Raw genomic sequence first — 16,610 nt, forward strand, 5'->3', positions numbered from 1 at the left:
CATTCTGGACGTTCTGGCCAACTAGGACTTTCAGGACTACAGCTGGGATTACAGGCTCTCCAGGTGGCTGGCCACCCTTCTTCCACCAGATCTGGAGAGATTGGACAGGATCACCCAGGAAACCCTCTTACTCCCAACATTCCAAGATGAGGTGCTCGCCATTCCCTGATCGGTCGGCCCAGCTCCAGTGTCCTCCCACAACCCCACTGCAGGAGCTAAGAACTTCAGGTGGCCCAGGTGAAAATGAGAGATGAGCAGACAGAAGAGGGGAATTGGATGCTATGCTCCGTTAGGAAGAGTTCGTCTAGACCAGCGTTCCTCACCTTTCATGGCCAAACAAACCCACTACTGTGTTCCATACACCAAAAGAAAACCTCTCCTATGTGGAATTTGCTGTTCCTTGAAGGCCACCCAGATCAGACTGCAAATAACTTGTTAAATAAGTTTGTTTGTTTCTTGTTTCTTCCTGACACCCCTATGATATGCCAGACACTGCACTAGGTGCTTTACACACATGTTAAAATATATATGCTTCAGTTGAGGCATAATTCAAGTTTTTAAGTGTTTATCTCAGCAAAATTTGATTCAAATGGGGCAGCACCAAACCAGGGGTGGCTGGGGGCACTCCACCCACAGGAGCTCAGGAGACACTTGTATAGAGAAAGTAAGGAAATTAACGATTGGCTATAGTTTAAACCTTGTTGGTATTTGTGACGGTCCTTAAGTTTCGATTTCCTTACCTTGAGGCAGTTACAAGCTTAGGCTTTGGTTGGCTTGTAGACCACCAAAGCATGAGAGCTACTTCAGTCTAATGGCTTCCTTGTTTAATTAATTTAATATACAGTATCCCTATTCATCCTCGTAGCAATCTCATGAAGAAGGTTCTGTTATCATCCCATTTCTCAGGTAAAGACTGATGTTCAAAAAGTCTAAGTAACTTGCCCAGCGTTGCAGCTGGTAATCTGGAATTGAACCAGATTTAATTCCAGATACTTCTCTATATAATAAAAGGATTTCAGGCTTAAGGCCATCTGGATATTAAAGCTTTTGGGGCTGTGTGATATTGTGATTTATAATAAGAGATATATGTTTGGTCTTCATCCCTGTTTCTGGCACAGAGCTCCTGAAACGCTTGGAATTTCCTAAGTGGTAAGTATGATAAAGGTCTCTTTTGAAAGCCCCTTTCAACCACACCCAAATTTATGTGAATAAGAAGAATTTGGAAAGCCCCTAAGGATAGGTGCCGGTTGCCAGGGGGACCAACCAAGCGATTTGAGAGTTGGGACTTTCAGTCCCATCCCCAGACCTCCAAGGAGGGTAGAAAGGGCTGGAGATTCAGTTCTATCAATGGCCAATGATTTAATCAATCACACCTCTGTCATGAACCCATAAAACCCCAAAAGGATAGAGCTCAGAGGGTGCCTTGTTGGTGAACACATCCACATGCCGGCGGGTGGCACACCCCAGTTCCAAGGGGACAGAAGGTCCTCCATTTGAGACCCTCCTGGACCTCACCCTTTGCACCTCCATACCTTTTCATCTGGCCGTTCATCTGTGTCTTATATAATATGCTTTATAATAAACTGGTAAATGTAAGTAAATATTTCTCTGAGTAGTGCTGTGAGCTGCTCTAGCAAATTAATTGACCCTAAGAAGAAGGTTTTGGGAACAGAATCTCTAATCTGTAGCCAGTTGGTCAGAAGCACACAGAGCACAGGCATCTGAAGTGGGGGGAGGCGGGCACTGAGCAGCTTTGTGGGACTGAGCCCCTAACCTGTGGAATCTGACACTATCTCCAGGCAAACTGTGTCAGAATTGAGTTCAATTGTAGGACACCCAGTCAGTATCCACTGAGAATCGGAAAATCGCTTGGTGGTGTGGAAAAAACCCACATCAGAGACGGCACACTCCACAGAACAATTTTGAGAAACTCTCTCTACCATATTTTAAAATTGATGTCTAAAATTTTTCCTAAGTTTAAGTAGTGGCAAAAAAATTGCAATTTTCACGGTGTAAGGTTGATGTCTAATAAAATGTTAAAGGCAGCCAATGAAAGCTAAATTCCATAATGACTTTATATCAGCCATCATCTTTTATGGAAATACTAGAACAATTTCTTCTTGGACAGCGGGAAATATTACTTCATTCCTTTTTCTCTTTGAATTCCTATTGCCATTTCACGTCCCCACAGAATTTTATCCTGGTAACATTTTTATGTTTGAAAGTATTTTCTTGCTCTTATCATAGTTATTTCTAATAGAGATATGTACATCAATTTAATTTTTCTTTTTTCAGTTTTCTATGTCTTGTGACCATTAGGCTGTAAGTAATAGAAAGAAGGGAGGAAGGAAGAAAGGAAAGAAGTGTGAGAGGGAAGAAAGGAAGAAAGGAAACAAGGAAAGAAAATTCTGGCTTGAGTTATTACAATTATTAGTACTGTACAATTAATCAAATAATATTTTGATAAATTTATTATTAAAAGTAAAATGTTATTGAATGTGCATCTCTTCTTAATAAAATAAATAGAACTTTTTTCCCCCAAGTAGTTCATGTATAAATGAATGAATATTGCCTGAAATCACATTCTGATGACCCATCATCAAAATTATTAGTAATGTTCCAGGAGCTAACGATTTAAGTCAGTCTTCATTTTGATGAAAGTGAAGAATTGTGAAGTACCTACCTTTCAAAAATATTTGTTACATAGTCATTAGTTCTCTTCCCAATTCTGGGAAATATACTAAAAAAGATTTACCAAGCCTCATTGAAGAGCTATTAATTATACCAATGTCTCTTCTATTGGTAGAAGAGGGACCTAAGGGATGAGCATTGGAAATAACTGAAAAGAACTATTTGAGTTTCACTACGTGAAAGGGGAAAGACAGTCACTGTAGCATCCACATGTCTTGCCAATGCTTTGCACTTACCCTACTCTTTGGAGAGGGATTCAGTCTTGGACAGTATTTTGAGAATGGAAGAAGCAAGGTCATTATATGATCATTGGAACCATTCCCACCATCCCCTCAATATTTCTAAATTCAGATCATGTTAACATGAACCAAAACACCCTATTTTATAGGCCGTGTTTCACCCACAACCAAGAATATGTGTAAGACAGGTAGAAACAGAAAGCCAATGGTGAGTTTATAGCTCCTCAATTATCACTAGGGGACAATTCCTGAAACCAAGTGTCAAAACTGTTCCTTTGGTTGGTGCCTTGTAAGTTTCTGTGTCCACAGATTTGGGATGGGTGAGGGTATGGCTTTCTTCTGTAATATAGGGGAAAGCCCACTGTGGGCATGGAAGGGAGAAGATCAAACTTGTAAGTCAAGAATTGCATACATGTGATGGTTTAGCATTCAGACATTGATGCTTATAAAACAGCTGTAACCACGTAACTGTCACCCTTGGAAAGTCTTACAAAACCTAGTCTATTTCCTACCTGAAGCTCTTTAACATCCAGGCAACTAGCTTCTGCTTCATTGCCCTCTGTGCCGGGCAGCGCATCTTCTCTCAGAGAAGTCTGTTCCATTTTCAGGCTTCTGAAGTCAATAGAAAGTACCAGAGGAGACCGCCTACCAAACTGAAATCAATCAGTTGATAAATTGAGTTTGTGTATTTAAAAAATAATGGACTATTTATTTATTTATTTATTTATTTTCAGCTGCGTTGGGTCTTCATTGCTGCATGGGGGCTTTCTCTAGCTGCGGTGAGCAAGGGCTACTCTTTATTGTGGTGCACGGGCTTCTCACTGCACTGTCTTCTCTTGTTGCAGGGCACGGGCTCTAGGTGCACGGGCTCAGTAGTTGTGGCTTGCAGGCTCTAGAGCGCAGGCTCAGCAGTTGTGGCACACGGGCTTAGTTGCTCCGCGGCATGTGGGATCTCCCCAGACTAGGGCTCAAACCCGTGTCCCTTGCATTGGCAGGCGGATTCTTAACCACCGCGCCACCACGGAAGCCCCCAAAATAATGAACTTCTGATATACCATTGAATCCTAGCTTTGCCTCTTAACAATTGGATGGTTTTGGACAAGTGTCTTCATCTTGCAAAATCTCACTTTCCTCATCTGCATAAGAGAAAATAATGCTGACTTTTCAGAGTAACCAGTCTAAAAATATCAATGTATGAAAAGCCCCTAGCCCAGTGCCTGGAATATTGTAAACACTGAGTAAAGAATTGTTCTCATTCAACCAATTCCTGAGCCTTCTAATTGTCCCATCATCCAGCTCACATTTCTCTTGCTGTTCTAGGAGACAGAGGAACACTTGGTCAAGTAACCTGCTGCAGGACAGATGCATGATTCTGCAGTGTCCCTCCACTTCCCATGGCCCAGCAGCATAAGCGTTTTCAAAAAGAATGGGGATGCAGAAGGCAGGGTTTATTGTTTGTGAAATCTTATTCACAAAGAGTGAATAAGAACAGGTGCTTTTCCTTTTTGGAAGTGCTCCAAACGACCATGTTAATTGTTTGTCTTAAAATTTTGCCCTGTATTAACATTAAACTCACTGGTTCATAGGACAGAAAATCTATCTTCTCTTTAAAAAGATCCAGTCTCCTAGAATCTCTTCCTGAAATGGAAACGTTTCACTGTTCCCTCAAATCACCATCACTGGCATGGCAATCCCGCGCATAAGCTCCTTTCATTGGCTGGGGTCTCATTCCTTTGACTACATGTGCACTTCTCCGCTGAGTGAGGGACAACGAATAAACAATTTTTTTAATAATAACTGCCGTCAACCATATCCTGACAAATCTCCTTCTGCTTTCTCTTAACGACATCTTGAATAGACCAAAGAACTTTCTTGTCACTTTCCGGGAATGAAGTTCAGTCCACTTTAAAATGCCAATCATCTCCTTTCTCATTAGCAACTCATCCCCCATCTCATCATCAGCTCAATTGTAGGAAACTGGCAGGGGAGGGGGCAGCTCAGGGAAGGAGGGGGGGCACCATCTGCCCTTGGGCCTCTCTTCCTCCTTTAGCATCTTGGAAGAGGGGAGTGGGGTTCATGTTCCAGGCAAGTTCTGGTTCTAGAATTCCTCCACCCCTTACCTTCCCAAGGTTGACAAGTCAGCAGGAGGGGCAGGCACCCATGTTCTCTCTGTGGCTCTATCGCTTCCCCTCAGCAGAGTCCTCCGCTGATGTGATGCTTTCCAAATAGATGACGTGCATGGTATCTGGGGGGAGATGTTCAGCTTCACCTTAATCCCCTCTGTTTCCAAGAACCCCACCCCATGCAGAAGGAGGCAGCTCAGCTCTATCTACCTTCAGGCCTGACAGTGGTCCAAGCCCCAAACCCACTTTCTTTGAATCCTGTAGCTTCATTTAGCCACTGCAATCCCCTGTGAAACCTTTCAACTCACCTACACCCACAGGGAGGGGAGAGAAAGGCCCCACTAGGCCAGCTCCTCACAGTGGCAATCATTTTCTTTCTCATGCTCTCTCCATCCTCTTAGGAAAGCTGGGATGGGTTCAGCGATGGGGCTATGGTTGAAGATGGCAGGGATAGTTTGACTTCCTATTAAAAACCCTGATGGAGGTATTGGGCCAAAAGTGGGTTTTGGTTCTTTAGAATGTAAGGTATTTACTGCTTCTGTGCCCTCAGCAGGAAAAACTACACCCAAGATCCTGCTACAAACCATTGCTATTTGATGGTCAGAATCAAAGTCAAGAATGAAAGTCCCCTTCCCGTCACAACCCTACATTGTCTCTGCCCGTGTGAGGATATGGGTCTCCACCTGAGAACCACTGGCCTCTGCTTTCGTAAGACTCATTCTTTACATACTCAAAATATGAGTGAAAATAGTTTACCTACTATTCCTCCAGCCCCCAACTTATCCCAGACTCTGATAGTTTAGTTCATTTAACCTTGTCACATTTCATCTAAATATTTTATCTGTGTTGCTCTTCTGTGGGGCCTAGGTGGATGCAGTCTGTTCACGTAACAGAACTTCTTTTTTCTCCACTTCTATAAATGCAGATGCGGTACTTCCCCACCCCAAAAGGTTGGGCTAAAACGTGGCAAGATCAAAAATACTGAGACCCCTTAACTGGAGAGAAGGTGGAGGTGAAGGTGAATTAAGAACTAAATGCTTTTGGGGGGAAGAGAAGGGTCTTTTTTATATATATATATATATATATATATATATATATATATGAATGTTTATTGAGTGCTTACTATGTGCCCAGCATTTTTTATGTACTTTATATATACATTAAATACCACATGTGAAACTCACAAGACAGCAGTAAGTTACAATTATACTCCCATTTTACAGATGAGGAAACTGAGTCACAGATTGTTTACACAAGCATCAGAACAGAGATCTGGCTCCCGCGTTGGCTCTTGACTGCCACATTGAGTCATCACGGAATAGGGAGTCACAGGAGTTGGGAAAGGATACCTTTGCCAATGTGATCCAGGAAGGCCCCTCTGAGCAGTGACATGGGGTTGTGACCCGAACAAGAAGGAGCTATCTGCCAAGACCCAGGAGAAGCATTCCAGGGAGAAGGAACACAAGGGGCCAAGGCCCCAGGGAGGAGAAAAAGTTATTTTGCTCCAGGTAACAGGCAGGGGCAGAGAGAAAGGCAGAGAGTGGCATGGCAACAAACGGAGGGGTGGGCTGGCCAGATAAGAGTAGGGTCTTTTGTGGGGAATCTCAAAAAGGTGACCAATGTCCCCCCAAACCCACTAAGCACACTCCAAAAAGGAAATAGACTTGAAGAATGATATTTGAGTTAGATTTTTAAGCAGAATTTTATAATAGTGAAGAGAAAATACGTGAAACATGAAATTCCCTTCCCTGGTAGTTTTTAAAATAAATGGTTGGGGTGGGGAATAGGGGGGATAGAGACATATCTGTTTGGATCTGTTTTGTTCCACTTCTTAGTGATAACAAAAAGGGGAGTTAGATTCACTCATTCATTCAACAAATATTTGAGTCCCTCCTACATGCCAGTCACTGTTTGACAGTCTGTAGAAGTGAACAAACCAGGCAAAACAGACAGTAAACAGACAATCAATGAAATATATATTCTGTCAGATAATGCTAAGTACTGTGGAGAAAAACAAAGAGGAAAGGGAAGCAAGGGAGGCAGGAACAGGCGATGAAGGGGTAAAGGGGGGATGTTTTAAGTAGGGTCCTAAGGGAAGACTGCAAGGGAAGGTGACCTTTGAGCAGAGCCCCAAGTAGATGACAGGTTACAGGAAGATAAGCAGATAGCTGGGGGAAGAACATTCCAGGCAGAGGGAAAAGCCGGTGCAAAGGCCTGGAGGTGAGCGCATGCTTGGCAAGTTCTAGCAACAGCACAGTGCAATGTGGCTGGGGCAGAGTGACGGAGGGGCGGGTGGTAGGAAATGAGGTCAAAGAGGATGATTCAGGGCTCAAATATGTCCTCCTTTAACTTATGATTCAATTCCGCATGCATGAAACGTTCCTACACACCAGAGACAAAACCATGCCCTCAGGGGAGAGATTAACAACAACAATGAAACATAAATAAATAAAAGTAGCTACAGAAAATTTTCAGTCATCAACTCTCTCTCGGGTATCAGCCTGTCTCTTTCTGCCTAACATGGTGTTTTCGAGTCTCTTCTGCTAAATCAAGCCATAGACCACCTAGCAACTGCCTATGAATGATTAAGAGTTTTCAAATTCAGGCACAGTCTTTTCACTTGAATATACGTCAAACCCAACACAAAGCACTTAATGAAAAATATGAACAGAATAGTAAATAGGATGGGAAATGTGACAACATAACCCTGAAGCAGCGTGATATCATAGCCTATTAGCACAAAATCCAGAAACCTCCCGTGTTCCCCAGACCCATCTCTCCACAATTGTTTACCTCCGGGTTTCTCTGGGACTTGTGGGCCTGGGGAAACAGTTCTGACGCAAATGCATGTCAATACCTGCAGACAATTCAGAAAGGCCTGGGTTTCTCCTTCTTTGCTTCTTTCTCCCCTCTCCCTGCCCCACCCCAGAGCAGAACGCTAAAGCATCCGTGTGAAAAGCCCTGCAGCTCATCAAGATCAAGACAGGCATTATATTTCAAGTTGAGGTTCAAAACAGCTTGCTCTTTGCCAGGACTTCTTTCTCCCTGAAATCAGATGGCGCCTCTGAGGACTTCAGTGTCCTGAGTCAAAAGCAAGGTACACACCCGCTCTTTCATTGAAGGCCACCAGGCTGAGACCCCATCTTCATCCTCGGTCAAGTGAATACAAGGACCAAGTGGAGAGCACCTTCAGAAGAGGTTCCTGTGAAGGGTCCAGGCTTAGAATAAAAGGAATGATTTCAGTTTCTCTCTTCTTGTGGAAATATGACAACCCAGAAATAATTTTTAAAATCTCTGCCCCTTATCTTTACATAAGACCACCTACATCTGCCTAATTACTGAACTGTTTAGTTTATGTCAGGTGACTATTTCTCCATTAAGCATATCCATCGGCCATGCATGACAAAGACACTGTATTAGAAAAGTTTCGCCCTCAGAGAGCCTTTCAGATTAGAGCCCTTAGATGAGAGTAGGCTGCTACCCACTGACCCAGTCTTGCTGGAAGACAGCTTTCCGTGAATTAGTAACCAACCTACATAAATTGGGCAATTTCACATAAAAATCTAAAATTGGAGATGCTCTTGAAAACTTGAAAGATCTGGCAACGCTGGACCAAAATTCCTACGTAGAAACAACTGGTATGACCCTTCAGACAGAAAGCGAGGGGAGCACATGCCCCCTAGGTCAGCACCCACTGGCTGATACCCCTGCATCCTTCCCCATTAGTGCCTTTCCCTGGGAGTATGCACCTGGGACCCCCCCCATCTAGTCCAACCACTTTATGGGACAGATGAGGAAAGCAGGGTCCAGAGAATTTTAAATGACTTACCTAAGGTCACTCAATCAGATAAAAGCAGAGCAGGAACCAGAATTCGGGTCTCCTTCCCAAGACACCCCCATTCCCTGGAGCTCCAGTTGTGAAAGAAATTGTGCTCTATTTGAAGCAGCTTCTCAAATGATATTAGCTCTGAAGTTATTTTAATTATAAATCACCGGTGCAATCTAATGAAGACATCAAAGCTGTGATACTGGTATAGACGAGAAGGGCTGGGGAAAAGTACAACTAGGAGATATAACGCTTTCTGAGGGATTTAAAATGTAAGTAATCTATATTGAAAATATCATGATTTTTGTGACTGAGTGCAACAAAGAAAAGCTGAATAAAAGTCACATCCTAATTGAACTATACTGAATAAATTAGCAATGATACGTCTTGGATTATTTTTCTCTCTAAATCTAAAAAAGATTTAGACTGAGAGGTTTTTCTAAAGCATGAATTCTGCCCACCTATCTTTCATGTCATTAATTCATGGTAATGTATATATAATGAAGATAATGGGTAATTATTGAGGACTTTCAAGATTCTTTATAAGTGATATTATTTTCTCCATAAGGTAGATTTACGGGCCAACCTAAAAACATCTTGTTTACATGGGTAGAAGTATTACAAATGTATATATAATATAAAAGTATAGGGCTTCCCTGGTGGCGCAGTGGTTAAGAGTCCGCCTGCCGATATAGGGGACACGGGTTCGTGCCCCGGTCCGGGAAGATCCCACATGCCGCGGAGCGGCTGGGCCGTGAGCCACGGCCGCTGAGCCTGCGCGTCCGGAGCCTGTGCTCTGCAACGGGAAGGGCCACAGCAGTGAGAGGCCCGCGTATCGGGGGGGAAAAAAAAAAAAAAAAAGTATGGTAGCACTAATGACCCTGATGTTTTCATCCTACCTCAACTCAGAATAGAAATGAGAGTTTTTCTACATTCATTTTTCTACATACCGCTGGCTTATCATCATAACTCCATTCTCTTTCCCAGGAAGCTCAGACTCCCATCTCCACGATTTCCAGAAACCTGTCACCTTGAAGTGGTTTAAAAAGAAACCAAAATATTTTTTCCTGTACGGGGTCTTAGTTCCCAGACCAGGGATGGAACCCAGGCCCCCAGCAGTGAAAGGGCCAAGTCCTAACCACTGGACCACCAGGGAATTCCCACCCAAAATATTTCTTTGGAAAACTATGTAATCTTGAAAATGACCCCCCATCCCCCTTCCAAAAAAAGAAAAAAATTACTAACCAGCTGGTGACATAGGGGTCATTGATATGACAAGTGGAACGTGCCACACGTTTACGGTTGCACAGTGCTTCCAGCAGGGCCGGTAAAATGAGAGGCTTTCTTTCTTTCCTACCACATTAGCAGCCATCTAAACCTGGGTGCCACAGAGAGCATCTAAGACAGTCTAAGCACAATGCTGTTCGGTAATGCTGTAATGCCATGTGAAATCCCGGCTGCTAAAATTACACTGACACTTGGCAGAAATTATCATCACACTTCCCATCACAGCATTATGACAGGCAGAAAGAGTGTCTGCGTGGTACAGGCAGCGCTCAGAGCAGAACCGAGGGCACACAGAGAAGGGTTGAGTGGGAGCTAGCCTTTGAAACCCACAATCAGAAAAATGCCGCAGTCTCCATCCATCCCCTTCCTAGGGACCCAGATGTCACTGCTAAAGTTCAAAGTCCCAACTTCGCTTTGCCTTCATTTCTTAATCAGAGGAGGGAGGAAGAGTTCAGTGGTCAGGCAAAGAAAAGGAAGGCTCTATTTCATCCACAGAGTGGCTTTTCTCCTTCTGCTCTCTACCCACCCTCAGGATCAAGGCAAACTCCTTCGGAGCTAGGAGACCCCTTAATTGGCAGAAGGACGACTTTTAAAGCAACGGGAAGGCACTCCTCTCCCCGGAGGCCAAGATTACTGCCTCTGTTCCGGCAAGGGTTTGTTCTAACCTCAAGCACGTGTCTGCTTCCTCACTACACAGAGAAGGAGTTAAATGCAACTAAAGGGTTAAACAAATGCCTTGGAAACCAGACAAGGAAAGACTCCTGGAGCCATGCAGGTGCGGAATTACAGCCTGCAATCGCTCACCAGGCCTCAGATTCCCGGGCTCAGAATTAGCAAGGTTTGGCTTTTCTTGTTTTGCCATTAAAAAAAAAAAAAAGAAAAGAAAAAAGAAAGAAATTTAATATTCTGTTCGCCCTGCATAGAACTGAGCACACAGTAGATGTCCTCAGTAAATATTTGTTGAACGGTCAACACGGTTTTATGATTTCATCAGAGTTCTCTCCCACCCTGCAACTACCAGTCTGATTTGAGGTTTCTGGTCCATAGACGGCCAGTTTAGGGCCAGATCATCTGACATAACAGCTAGAGGACTATGTCCCCTTATGGCAGTCACACCAAAGCTCTGCACCATAATGAAGTCACCTTATTCAAAATCACAAATACCAAGAACAATGAGATTATTAAACATAAGAAAACTGATGACCAGGCAAAATGAAAATGAGAGACAATTTATCTCATCTTAGCCAACAGAGGGAATGGCTAAAGTATGTAAGACATATACTGGAGAAGAATTTGTTCTTTTTTATTTAGTCACAACACATCAGTACAACAGAGGTCAAACCCAGTTCAGTGGAGGTTGTTTAAACTACACCTGCTAAAGGAATAAACCTGTAAAATGATGCTTTAATAGCCCAAATCAAATTAAACCAAATAGAAGGCAGCAAAGCCCTTTAAGTATCTCAATAACCACATTTCCATGCACCAAAAAGGAAAACACAACATAAAAATTTCCAGTGAAAAGAAAATATGGCAGCTCCAGGAAGAATTAGGTTATGCATTTAACAGGTTCCACTGGACTATTCCATTGACCACTTGCACACCATGATCACTTATCCATGTTGACATCTGTGAACTTGAGATCTGTGAAATTAAAAATTCATTGCATTGCTTGGGGCTGGTAAATGCAGACATATTCTACGCAAATCATCTTCTGTCTCTTCCCTGCCAACTCCAAACGGGGACCTCTCCTAACCAAGTCCTGGTAGACGACAGCAATTGGTCATTCAGATTCAGGGGCCCTGACGGTTTGTACATTCACCCTACTGCTGTAGGAAGCAGAGAATTAGCTAGTCTTCTTTCTTGGATAAAGCTAATCATCTGATTTGTCAACGCTTTATTCAGAAATATAAAATTCGATATAGCCCCCCCAAAAAAGAATATCATTTATACAACACCTTAACTGTCAAAATATTAACAAATAGCATCATGTTAACATTGAGCATAGTGGTTTGTAAAATTAATTCTAAAAAGAGACTGTATACAAGGAGAAAAACCGACCAAAAATACTAAATGTTAAAATTCCCAAAACTTTGAGGCAAAATGGAATCATTCTTAGACAGATAGGTTTACAAAGTAAATTAGGCACAGTCCAAACCTATCACCAATTTGTTGGTTTATATTCACTATTTCAATTTAATGTCTGGAACAAAATTTAACAACTAGTTTTTAAAAACTGCTAATACATGACATGATAAAAAAAAACATTAAAAAAGAAAAAGTGAACCAACAAACCTTTCGTCTTTCAACAAAATTTATCTGAAAGTGTACCTTCTTCCTTTTTATTTTACTGATGACTTTAAGGTGATGTTGGCAACAGCCCAGCTCAGCTGGGATTTTAAGCTTTCCCTTCCCTCATTCTACAGCATCAGTTCTTTAAAAAGCTCCAATCTCCGTCCCCCAAGGTCTATAGGGTTTGCCAAGGTTTGCTGCCTGCGTGGGTGCCGAAGGGCTCAGTGCATTGGGAGAGAGTAAGTGGAAGGAGCCAAAAGAGAAGGGGAAGGCCGACAGGGAGGCCACCGAGGAGAGCAGAGGCGGCGAGAGTTTGGAGGCGGAGGTGACCACGGGGAGCACCGGTCCAAGGCTGCCGCTAGGGGGCGCCCGCAAAGCCGACGCCTCCGGATGTGCCGTGGCCAACCTGCCCTGGTGGTGGGGTTCCGTGGGCGAGGCCGTGGTGCCAGTGTTCCCGTGGCCATTCTGGGGCAGCAACAGGGGGTGCGCGACGTGCGGGTGATGTCCGAAAGCACTCCCCCAGGGAATGTGTCCAAGGCCTGCGTGAGCGCCGCTTGCCGCTTCCCGCTGGGAGGCATAGTTGTTCAGATGTGAGACCAGTCGAACTCGAAGCGGGTCCGTGGCATCTAGTCCTTCAATGATGCTCAGGTAACGGGCGACTTCTGCCAGGCATTCCCGAAACCCCAAACTCCGATAGTCCATAGCAAGGGCGTGCGCGTCAAAATAGCCTGGGGAAACGAACAAAAGAAAAACCTCAGAGCTTTGCTCATTTCCCGCATTTCTTCAATCCCAAAGGCAGCCCTTCCTGGCAAATATCTACATCCTTTTTTAAAAAAAAAAAAAAACGGCATTCACGGGCTCTTCTGAAAGTCCAAATATTTGGGAGTCGACCAAAATCTTTGCATTAATCAACATGAGAAGTATGTCTTTGCTAATGCAAGTTCAAAGCCCAGTTAGAGACTGCCAAGCAGAAATTGGAATTATACCCTACCGGCAGATGAAACTATGTTCATTCCTTTCATGTTTTCCCTCAACAACAACAAAAAATACATCAAGGACAGAAAAACCACAGAGTAGTGAAATTCATTAGACACACAGATGTAAGTTATCATCATGGAGCTTTTAGGCACTCGGTCCAGAGTAAAGCATTTTTCCGGCTGGAGACAGACACACAGACCTCCTCTGTCTCCCACCTTCCTTTGGGTTTTCTCTACTTAACCACAACAGGTTTCTTTCCTCAACAGTCATGTGGCAGCTTATTCTTTAAGAATCTTGTATATGAAATTAAGAGCATATACTTAAAAAAAATCTTTTTCTCAAAAAGGTTAACAAACAATTGTGGTTTGAGCTACCTGATCAGAGCTGTCACAGCTTTAGGGCACCTCACCCATAATAGGTATTTTCCAAAAGAAGGTGCATACGCTTAATTTGCAGAGGGCTGGGGTGATGAATTCACTGGAGAAAAACCTATGCGCACGTGAAAATGCACTGACAGGCAACCCCACACACCACACACCGTTCTCTCCCCACCCCCAAAGCACACAGTAAAAATAAGACAGCGGCTGCACCAATCCTGGCCATCGGTGGCTGTTCACTCTTCCCCCACCGGACTAGAGATGTACCTTTCCCTCCTGCAGTGTGCAGCATTTTCAGGTGATCCACCGTCATCTGCAGGATCTCGGCTTTTTCTAGCTTGGCAGATCCCTAGAGAAGAGAACAACAACAAGAAAAAAAAAACGGATTTGGCACCAAGTGCTTTTGGGGAACAACTTAAAATATATATGCCCATATATGCTGTGTAAACCATAAAAGTACAGACAACAGCAAAATAAATTATCTTCCCAAATATGTTGGACTCTGTATGAATTCATTTCCTCCGCACAAACAACGCAGTTATTTTCCAAGGCACGGGTAAGGTTTAGATTAATGAGGGGAAGAATTCTGAAGGCGTGCATAGCTACACGGAGAGCTCTATCTACTTTCACCATTACCTGCTTCTCAAAAGCACTGGGTACCAGCCTCCTCAGCTCAGACAAACTGTTATTGATCCGATCTCGTCGGCGCTTCTCAATGATCTGTAGAAAGCAGGCAAAACAAAGGGGGACATTTCCATTCCGACTGTAAATTCCAAAGTGAAGAAAGGTGGTTTTTCCCGTTAATTAATAAAACAAAACAACCCCCACCCCCCACCCCCAAAAAAAGGGTGCACTGTAAAGAGACTCACGCCTCTCCGTCTTTTCCTGGCCAAGATCTGTGAAGATGTAGTTGGGGACATGGAACCTAGAGCCGAACTCAAGTTCCTAAATGGGGGGTGGGGGGGGACAGGAATCGCCGTTAAGCGAGAGGAGGTGATCTGAGGGGTCGCCCCCACGCCCTCCCCGTACTCAGATTTTTTTTTTTTGGCAACTTGGTCTTCAAGAGCCTCCGGGGTCTTCACCCGGGGCGGAGGCCTGCCGGAGATGCGCGGAGGTCAGTGCAGGGCGCCGGCGTGCCCCGGGCCCTTGGGCGCTGTCACCGAGGCCAGCCGGCGCTCGCCTCCCGCTCCCGTTCCCGCTCCGCCGCCGCCAACTCACCCATTCTCATCCGCACTCTCCTTTTCCACCTCGATGGTCTCGTCCAGCTCGCTATCGGAGGAGCTGTACTCGGGGTGGGCTCGCTTCATGCTGGCTACGCGGGGGATCCGGGGGAGGGTCGGTGCGGCGGGCAGGGAGGAGTTAACTGCAGCGGCGCCTGTCCGCGCTCGGCTGCTCGCGCTCCGCACACACTGGTCCGGCTCACTCTCTGCCTCCGGTTAAAACTCAACCATCCCTTTCCCACGCTGCGCCCCTTCCCAGGGCCCTGGGGAGGGCGGAGGAGTAGAGGGGGCGGGCAAGGGGGCGGACGGGCGGGGCGTCGGCTCCCGGGCAACAGCCTTCCCTTGGCCAATCCGGCTTCTCGCTCCACTGATTGGCAGCCGCTCAGGGGCGGGGTGGGGGCGAGGCCAAGGGCGAGGGCGAACCCCGCGCCCGCCCTCGGCGCCCGCCCCTGCCCGGCGGCGGTGTGTCGGCTCCACAGGGGCTCTGTCGGGCCTCCGCTGGGGGGAAGGAGGAGGCGCGGGCGGTGGTGGGCCGGCGGCGAGCAGGCTGCGGAGGCCGGGCCGGGACACAAGCCGGTCGGCGGCCGCGGCCCCGCCCCGCCCCGCGCGCCCCGATTGGGCTGGCCGCACGCCAGGGCCGCGCCTGCAGCGCCGCCGGTGAGCCGCACGCGCCGCGGGCCGTGGGAAAGTGCCGGCGCCGCGGCCGCCAGCCAATCCGGGCGGCCGGCGGCGGCGGCGACGGCGGCCGCGCTGGCGGCGGCGGAGGTGGTGGTGGCGGCGCTGGGCGTCCGCATGAATGGAGAAGAATGCGCAGGCGGGGGAGCGGGGCCGGGAGGGCGCGCCGGCGGGGCTGGGCGGCCGCGGGCCCGGCCCCCCGTGTGAACCTGTAATCGGAGCCTGGGCGCCGGGCGGCCCCGGAAGCCACCGCCCTGCGCCGAGGTAAATCTCCGCTGCGGGCCCGCCGTATACGGCGGCGGGAGCCGCGCGCCTCCGGCAAAGCCAGGCCCGATGCACCTGGCCGGGCGGCGCGCCGGGCGTTCCGCGGAGGGTACAGGGAGCCGGGAGAGCGGCCGTCGGGACGCCATTCACTGTGGCCACCAGCCCAGGGCCCCGGGCGCATGCAGGGGAACATGTGGTTTCAGAGAATGTTCTTTTTCGGTTTCTGGAGCTATGTCCTGACTAGCAGACGGTCTCGCTTCCGCAGGGGCTTCCCAGTCTCCAGGATGGAATGAATTCCCCTGTGCATCTAATGTCCGGGGAAAGGGAACGCTTGTTTTCTCGGCTGACTTGGGGGGGTGGGTGTAGGGAGGAGGCCCCTGGGGATTTTTTTTTTTTTTTTCCAGGCGTTGGCGGCCAGATCTTGTCAGCGGGCGACAGGGTGGCGGGACTGAGCATTTGCGTCTGAGGCTGCCCTTGCTGAGGGGATGCAAGTCTCTAATTCCTAGACGCACACGCGCAACCCACACACATCCGGCCTGGGTGGTGGCGTGGCGTGTACTGAGTGCTACGTGCAAGTCCTCGAGAAGATAGACGTTTTAAAAATATATATTGTGTATCTCGGGCCGGTTCCTGATTTGTAG

General features: G+C 46.4%; 1 protein-coding gene across 2 annotated transcripts; it reads right to left on the minus strand.

The window, feature by feature from the left end:
- Nucleotides 1-11,447: 11,447 nt before the first annotated feature.
- HEY1 (hes related family bHLH transcription factor with YRPW motif 1) lies at nucleotides 11,448-15,264 on the minus strand. 2 transcript variants are annotated; one of them, XM_019926272.3, is made up of 5 exons: nucleotides 15,029-15,264; nucleotides 14,680-14,755; nucleotides 14,447-14,530; nucleotides 14,078-14,159; nucleotides 11,448-13,183 (listed from the first exon to the last, which is right to left on the minus strand). In XM_019926272.3, the coding sequence occupies exons 1-5, from the start codon at nucleotides 15,115-15,117 to the stop codon at nucleotides 12,600-12,602; spliced, it is 915 nt and encodes a 304-aa protein (XP_019781831.1). In that variant the 5' UTR covers nucleotides 15,118-15,264; the 3' UTR covers nucleotides 11,448-12,599. The 2 variants fall into 2 exon arrangements, with proteins under 2 accessions (XP_019781831.1, XP_004321977.1); XM_004321929.4 differs by lacking the exons at nucleotides 14,078-14,159; nucleotides 14,447-14,530; nucleotides 14,680-14,755; nucleotides 15,029-15,264 and adding an exon at nucleotides 13,649-14,046.
- Between the last annotated feature and the right edge of the window lie 1,346 nt (nucleotides 15,265-16,610).

The sequence above is a fragment of the Tursiops truncatus genome, chromosome 17, assembly GCF_011762595.2.
Source record: "Tursiops truncatus isolate mTurTru1 chromosome 17, mTurTru1.mat.Y, whole genome shotgun sequence".
Taxonomy (NCBI): Eukaryota; Metazoa; Chordata; class Mammalia; order Artiodactyla; family Delphinidae; genus Tursiops; species Tursiops truncatus.